At 39.4% G+C, this 8379-nt stretch overlaps 1 protein-coding gene across 1 annotated transcript; it reads left to right on the top strand.

Annotated features, from left to right (window-relative positions):
* The first annotated feature begins 30 nt into the window (after window positions 1–30).
* On the top strand, window positions 31–7964 carry TRMT2A (tRNA methyltransferase 2 homolog A). Its single transcript, XM_054844313.1, has 11 exons — window positions 31–878; window positions 1594–1702; window positions 2196–2377; window positions 3263–3377; window positions 3638–3753; window positions 4386–4497; window positions 5542–5664; window positions 6263–6338; window positions 6842–6958; window positions 7159–7255; window positions 7578–7964. The coding sequence occupies exons 1-11, from the start codon at window positions 268–270 to the stop codon at window positions 7867–7869; spliced, it is 1950 nt and encodes a 649-aa protein (XP_054700288.1). The 5' UTR covers window positions 31–267; the 3' UTR covers window positions 7870–7964.
* Window positions 7965–8379: the final 415 nt, after the last annotated feature.

The raw sequence follows: 8379 nt of genomic DNA, 5'->3' as shown, positions 1-8379 counted from the left end.
GCTTTTATTACTCTTTTTACGTGACGCGGCTGACCCCACACGCGAGGAACGGTAGCAGTAAGGGGCAGACGTTTAAAAATAAAAATCGCCTCTTCCTCCCCTCCACCCTTTTGCAACGGTCTGTGGGTGACGCCACAGCCCCACCCCCAGGAGCCCGGCACGAGGAAGCGTGAGGTCCGCGCGGAGCACGCGGGGCCGGGGTTGACCTGGTGTCCGGGCTGAGGGGAGGCCGGTGCCGGTGTGTGCGGCCGCGGGGCTGGCGGGAGCATGGAGGAGGAAAGCGATCGGTGCGACCCTGGTCACGTCGCGGCTCCTGTGCCGGAGGGTAAAGACGGGGTTGAAGTAGAGAGCAAGGCCGGTGGAGGCGGGGGTGACCCCGCGGAGAGCCCCGCAGCCTGCCCCGACGTGTACAGGTACATCAAGGGAGACTTGTTTACCTCCGAGATCTATAAAGTAGAAATACAAAACCTTCCTAAATACATCGGGTTTAATGACGTGAAAAAGTTCCTTGCCAAATACGGACTCAATCCTCATAAGATAAAACTTTTCGGGAAGCAGACGTTTGCGTTCGTGACGTTTAAGAGCGAGGAGGAGAGGGACAAGGCCATGAAAGTCCTCCACGGGGTTTTGTGGAAGAGCCGGCACCTGAGCGTCAGGCTTGCCAAGCCAAAAGCTGACCCGATTGCAAAAAAAAGGAAGAAAGAAGAGGAGACGGAGCAGGGAGAGGTGAAGCGGCCGGCTCCCTCCAAGGGCAACGGAGAGGAGCCTCTGAGCAAGCAAATAGCGGATGTCGTGACCCCGCTTTGGAACGTGCCCTACGAAGAGCAGCTGGCCAAGAAGAAGCAGGAATGTGAACAAGTGCTGCAGAAGCTGACAAAGTAATTCCTGTTGGTAAAGCTACTGTAATGTTTACAAGACTTGACCTTATGGTGGGATATAGCTAAATCTGCACAAATTGTTATCTCTAAAATTAAGTAAGTTAGAGGTAGGTCAAAACCCAAATCCCCTGAGAAAGTAAATCAAACATGAGCTGTGATGCTGAACCTAAAAACTGCTCCAGCTGACAAAACTTGCTATTGCTGTTCTTGGTCAGCCTCAAAGATTGCTAAAGGAAGGTGCGTTGTTTTAAGATCTGTTGTCCCATAGGCCTAAGCAGAAGGATGTTTGTACCCTTTAAAAAATATTGACACTGTCAAATGATCTAAGAGGTGATCAATCTGTAGAGATAGTAAATTACTATTAGGATTTCCTCTTTACAAATCCCCTCAGATTTTTATGCCTGGTCTTTGTAGATCAAAGTATCACTTCTATCTCTTGCCTTAAAATTGGCATTCTTTTCATGCATGGGTACATTGATAAATCTAGTACATACCTGTATAACTACATTTACCTCTTCTTTTTTCAGGTTACAGCTCTTACAAAGTTGGAGGGGGTTTCCCTGTTAAAAAATTCTTGTGGAAGAAATACTATTCATCTGATAATCTGAGACTTTTTTATGCCCTATTAAAAAAAAAAAAGAACCTGTCTTGTACAGCTGTTAACTTGAGTTTTTCTAAATGTGTACTTTACAATTTTTGTTTCTGATTTGGGCAGGGAAATAGGAAACAACAACAGAGCTTTATTACCTTGGTTGTTCCTGCAGAAGCAGAAGTATAATAAATTGTGTTGCCCAGTAGAGGGAGTGAAAGCATCACCATTACAGGTAACGTAATCCGAGGTAAGGTATGGAATGGAGTTAATGAGTTTAGGGTTAAATCAGTTATTTGGTCTTAAGAGACAGTGGGCAAACTGAGTATTTCACAACTTCTGGTAATGAATGATGAATTTTAGACGTTGTTGTCTCTCACATAAATACTGTGCGGAAATATTTACAGGAAGCAGAAGAATAGTTACAATTAACGGAATGTTCTAACTGGAAAATTAATATGCTGTCCCTACAAGTTCGTATTGTCAGCTAATACAAACATTCTTCAAAAAAGGCAATATTTTGCTCTTTAAATAACAAGACTTACTAATACTTTTTCATTATTGCTGTTAGTTCTCACATCAAAATCCACAAATATCTTCCATATGAACTAAATGTCCTGTGTCCATTTGTAAATACATTTAACTATGTGAGGGTTGTTTGAGGAGAAACTTGGCATGTACAAATAAGTGCTATGTAAATGTCTTACATAACTTTATTTTAAATCTAGACTGAATATCGCAACAAATGTGAATTCTTGATTGGGATTGGTGTAAATCATGAAGACAAAACTGTGGGTTGTCGTCTTGGCAAATATAAGGGTGGTACATGTGCTGTAGTGGAGCCATTTGATACTATTCACATTCCTGCTATTGCCAAAAAAGTAGTAAAAGCTTTCCAAGACTACATAAGGTGAGCATAAGTAAAATGAGTTATCTGTAAAGGTTTTGCTATCTTACTCAAAAATATTTATAAAATTAAATACTATGAAAAGCTTAGTGTTTGTTCTGAGCTTTAAGACCCAAGATAGACCAGTCTCAATTTTCAGCAATTCTTTGATGTTTACATCTTGTGCCACTGGGTATTTTTCCCTTGCTCTTGCTCAGCTATTCTGAGATAGAGGGACAGATACCAACCAAACACAGCTTTATTGCAAGCAATGAGATGTACAAGTCTACAATAAAAAGTGTTTGTTATTTGAGAACTTCTTCCGCTAACTGTAAATACCTACTCAGAAAAAGGCTTTTTAAAAGAGGAATTTGAATAACAAAAGCCAGTTGCTTCCTTGGATGAAGAGAAGAATCATCCTACAACAAGGAATAAAAAAAAAGTTGTAAATTTAAGCAACCATACTTTTTAGAAAAAGGAATGGTTTCTTTAAACGGAATTAAATCCTCAAAAATGGAAACCTCTGAAGAATCACAAAGATGGAAAGTTTGAACTTGGTGTGAAGCACAGAAGCCAATGAAGGCATTATAAAAAGTTGTGTCATTGTCTGAATGTGGAGAGAAGCTACCTATATCCTATCTATAATTTTGGATGGGTTAAAATGGATAAGAGGATTGTGAGAAGTAGGGACAGGTTATCTTGCACTAGGAGATAGGATCTATTCATCAGTCTCTCTTTTTTCTTAATTAGGATGTGGAAGTCATTCATTACTTGACAAATCTGTGTAGCCTCTGTACTTAACATTTTTTCATCAGTTTGCATGATGAACTGCTTTTGTTTCAATAAACTATTGAATGTGATGCAAAAAAATAGTTCTCTGTTAGTTAACTGAGCTTCTGAAATTTGCAGGTCAACTCCTTACTCAGTTTACAGCCCAGAAACCTATGAAGGTCACTGGAAACAGCTCACAGTCCGTACCAGCAGGAATGGCCACATTATGGCAATTGTTTATTTTAATCCTCAGGTATTTAATTTGATCTATAACCTGCAGCTCAGACACAGAGCTTTAAAATGATACAAATTTGATTTTATGAATAGTGCATGCAAAAGAGAAATAGAATAATTACTTGGTGTAGTTTACCTTGCATTACTACTCTTATATTTAGACTAGTCTGATACATGCAAATGAACAAGTACTCAATATGCTTATAGAAGGCATACACAAAGTCATATCTTTAAGTCACTAAGATGATTATTATTCCTTCTTTGAAACGAAACCTGTAGAAATTAAGTAAAGAAGAGCTAGCTGACCTGAAAATCTCCCTGGCACAATACTTCACAGAAGGGATGGGAAAGAGCAGTGGCGTTACGTCTCTTTACTTTGTGGAGGAAGGACAAAGGTGAGGGAGTTGACTGTGCTTTCGGGTTTTTGGTGGTGGCTGGATTTTTGGTGTTTCCAACAGGAAAGTAAGTAGCACTTCCACACCGTTATTTTGTCTGTTTCATAAAAGTAGCAGCAGCGTTACTGATTTGTTGAACAGTTATTTACCTTTTCCACAAGAGAATCCTGAAATTTCCTGTTCTTCTGTAGTGTTTAGTGGATAAAGGCAGGTAGAGTTTCAGTGGGTGATCCCACTACTTGTTGCTGGCTGTCAAGCTGTAGGAGTGTTTACTGCAGTAGATGGATATTTATTATCAACAAGTAACTTCTGCCTCCTTTCTTCCCTGTTTTATGTGATTTTTTTTAATCTCCCCATCCTCTTCTGCAGAGCACAAGGCTCACACTATCTTCATCTAGAGACAATGTAGGTCCTACTGTTTGCATCAACGGAACAATTGTACACTGCAAGAAAAAAAAGGCCAAGAAGATGGTCTCTAAAAGGAAATGATAAATGTTGGCCCACTCTAAATTACTGCGTAGTATGTAGTACTATGGTTTTTAAGATGTCTACAACTTTGGTAAAAATTGTAACAAACATGTTTGTCATCTTTTTTCTCTTTATTTTGTCTTTCCGTGCCTTGCCGCCCCCAGGAAATCTCCCAATCTGGAAGACTTGCCTTTGGAGCATGTGGCTGGCGATAAGTATATATATGAAGAACTTCTTGGCCTAAAATTTAGAATTTCTCCTCATGCATTTTTTCAAGTAAGGATGACATAAAGTTACTAATTTAACTGGATTTGCATTAATGCCCTTAAGCTTGGCTAATGCTGTGTAACAAGATACTATACACCTAGAGATTTAATCTTTTATATATTTGGTGTGGTTAAATACCTTTGAATATTATGCTTGGCTGTAAAAACAGTGAATGAGTGTAAACTTGATGGGGGCATGTTGAAAACAACTTTTTTCTTTTTATTAGTTCAGTATCATTTGCCTCCTGTTGAACAGCAGCCTTATGTATACAGAACATGCAATGTGTAGTTCAGGAATCTTTGTGGTACTAATTTCTGTTTGTTTTTCCAAAACTTAATTCTTCCTTTCCAACGCTTTAAAGCCACAGCAGGTAGCCTGTATCATTGAAATGGAAAGTATTGAAATAGGAAGGAATAAGTTATCACTTGGCATCATAAATACATGGAAGCTAAACTGTATTTTTCTATTATTTGCTATAGATTATAGACTTTTTTTTCCACAGCGTGCTTTGCTTGCTGTTTAAGACAAAGAATACGCTTGCTCTAGAGGCACTGATTTAGAAAGCTTATTATACACTGCTTCCTTAACCATAATGTGTAATTACAGCATTTACTTTAAAGCAGTATTGCAAATAAGGTTAAAATAAAGCTTGCTGAGTGTATCGTCATGGTTCTCCTGGTTCGGAATCTTTAGTACTTCCTATTCGAGGAGAGGAACTATTTTTAAAGTCCGGATTTCACTTTATTGCTTAGCATTTGGCTTAATTATTTTGTTTCTTGTCTCCTCTAACTTCCAAACTTATTTTTTAGGTACTGTAGAACAAGTTATGTTTTTACTAGAACATAGATAACAAAACATTACTTTTCAGAGGGAATTGAGTGAGACTTCAATCTCTTAATATGTGCTGGTGTAGGTCAGTTATATGTGATTTTAACTTACATGTGAAGTTGACTTGTTTCTTAGAAACAAGAAGAAGAACACTTGTCCTAAGCCTCATTAAAACACATTTACTGTTGATGAAGAAGTAGACCTATCTGACACGTAATTTCACAGGTAAACACACAAGCCGCAGAAGTTTTGTACACCACCATTAGGGAGTGGGCGCAGCTGAGCCAAGAGAGCACTGTACTCGACATCTGCTGTGGTACAGGGACTATTGGGATTTCCTTGGCAAAGGTGAGCGAGTAACTGCTCTTCCTGGATGTAATCTACTTTTAACAGACTTAGATCTTTAGTTGCGCTTACTATGAAAGAAAATACTTGATACAAAACACATTATATTTTAATTTTTTCAATTAATTTCTAATTAAACTGCCTGCAGCTGTTAAATCATTAGGAAAGCTCACCCTTGTATTGAACAGCCTAAATTATTTTGAAACTAATTCAGTCAAAAGAGGCAGTAGTTCTGTAGGATAGCCAAAATTTACTAGAATCTATCCACCTAACTAATGAATAACCAACCTTTCTTGCATCATTTTTAGAGTGGAGCTTGCTAGACCATACAAGGAAGTCTGGCCCAAAAAAAAAAAAAAGACACCAGCATAACTGGAGCATGTCACAAATAGGTTGGGATAAATGGTGTTCGTCCCACAATTTCAGTCTAAAACGTCCCTCTTTATTTGCACAGGTCCCTTCTCAGCCCTTTTTCTGGCTGCCAGGCAGTAATTCTCTGACCAGGTACTAGTCAGTGTTTGTATAGTAGTTCATTGCTGATGCTAGGAATAATGGTTACGTTTACATACTACAGGCGGATCTTTTTCCCTTGTTTCTATAGAAAGTAAAGAAAGTGATTGGAATTGAGCTCTGCCAAGAAGCTGTGCAGGATGCCAAAGTGAATGCCCAGATTAATGGTTAGTTAAGCTAAAACTAAGATCTTTCTTTGTTAAGAAATGTAGTAGTCATATAGCTGGTTCCTCTTTGTTATCTAAGTGCTTGGAATTACACGTTGTCAGTAGTAATCTTGTCCACGTTAAACATTTAATCTCTTGAAAACAAACACCATGTTAATCTGAGATCAATTTTCCTGTTGACTAACAGCTAGCTTTTTTTTTTCCTCCAAAAATAAAACATTTCACTGTAAAAGTGAGGTGAATCCACAGTTACCCTCGTAAGTAAAACATGAACAGTAGCTATTTTTCGTGGGGTTTTGCTTTAGTTCAGATAATGGAAGATGCTCAAGTTACTGTTGTTTAAATGATCTGAAGTACCAGTGATTGTTTAAGTTACACTGATGTCAGGGTAGACTAAACAATTTGTAGTTTATAAGGCACCAGAACTTAATATCCAATTTGAGCATACTGAAAGATGCTTTGACTAGACAAGTACTCTGATAACATCTTTCCTTTTTCTATAGAACTGAATAATATTGAATTTCATTGTGGAAAAGCTGAAGATATCGTTCCTTCCCTAATTAACGTATTAGCTCCTCAGAACCTGATTACTATTGTAGATCCACCACGAGCAGGACTGCGTAAGTTTACCTTCTCCTAATTGGTGGTGAACCTAAGCAAGCACCAATGGAATAAATTAAGTGGGAGGCTTCAGGCATAGCTTGAAGCAACCAGGTATTGCAGCAGCTTTGTTCATGCTGGAGTATAACCTGGATTTTTTCTGTGAGCCCTTTGATGCTCACAGAACTAGTAAACAGCTGTCTTGGTTTTGGTCATCTAGATTCCAAGGTAATTCTTGCCATTAGAAGAGCTGAACATCTGAAGAAGCTTATCTATGTATCCTGCAATCCCAGAGCTGCGATGAATAACTTCATGGAGTGAGTATTTCTTGCATTAAGTTAACTAAGTAAATGCAGTGAGAAGAAAAATATGTGCTTCTTGGGAAGGGGGACCATCATTGGATTTTTATTTTTAAGCCATATTCATTGAGGCTACCTTTCACCAGAAACAGCTGACAGCTGCTACACAGCAAGCGTGAAACTGTGTTACCCAATACGCAAATAGTAGGGGTGGTGAATAACCCTATCATGGAGTTGAGGCTTGGGGAAGAAACCCTTCCTTAGAAGAGCAGCAGTGACTAACAGTGTACTGAAATGTCAATCCAGTTCTTCCTCCCCTTTCTTTCCCTTTCCTGTGAAGCCTCTGCCGGGCCCCTTCCAACAGAGTCAAAGGAGCCTCCTTCCGTCCCGTTAAAGCAGTGGCTGTGGATCTCTTCCCTCAGACCAGGCACTGCGAGTTACTGATACTATTTGAGAGGGTTCAGTATGCGAACGGGAGCTCTGCTGAAGCAACGCCTGATGCTACTCAAGTCATAACAGCAGCAGGATGCGACTCAGAATGCCTGGATGGCACCAGCCCATCTAACAGCAGTGGGAGCCAGGTACCATCTGTACACACAGGTACTACTTTTGAAGAGAGGCAATCAACTTAACTCCTGAGAGATGCTTCCCAGAAACTACTTCTGCTTGTTAACTGTTTCAATAACATTGTTTCTGTAATAGCCAGGTAATAAATCTTGGTACAACAGAGTAGTTGCAAGGCTTCCAAGTTATTTCATCATACTAATTTGAGTTCAATTTCACTGTGTACTGTTAGGCCAAATCCTGCTTTTCTCATCCTGCCCTCATAGGGAAATTTAGGTGAGCGAAGTAATACATAACTGTGGTCTCACTCTTTAAACAGTTCAAACATAGCTTTAAGTATTCCACAACTCTATCCAAGTACAACTATTTGAAACCAGGGCTGATTTTTAATACGCCACCATCCCTTCCAGTGCAAGTATAATACACCGTACTTGAAGTATTAGTGAAGAGCTGCTATTTATCAACACCACATGAGCAGACAAGCAGCAAGGAGGGCCCTGCAGACTGATTGCATGCAGTATCAGGTAATCTTGTTGCAACTGTCAGTAGTGACTCAGCTCTGCTAGTCTGTCTAAACA

This window comes from Grus americana, chromosome 16, assembly GCF_028858705.1.
Source record: "Grus americana isolate bGruAme1 chromosome 16, bGruAme1.mat, whole genome shotgun sequence".
Classification (NCBI taxonomy): Eukaryota; Metazoa; Chordata; class Aves; order Gruiformes; family Gruidae; genus Grus; species Grus americana.
The sequence above is the reverse complement of the archived record's forward strand: the minus strand, read 5'-3'. Positions and strand labels throughout refer to the sequence as shown.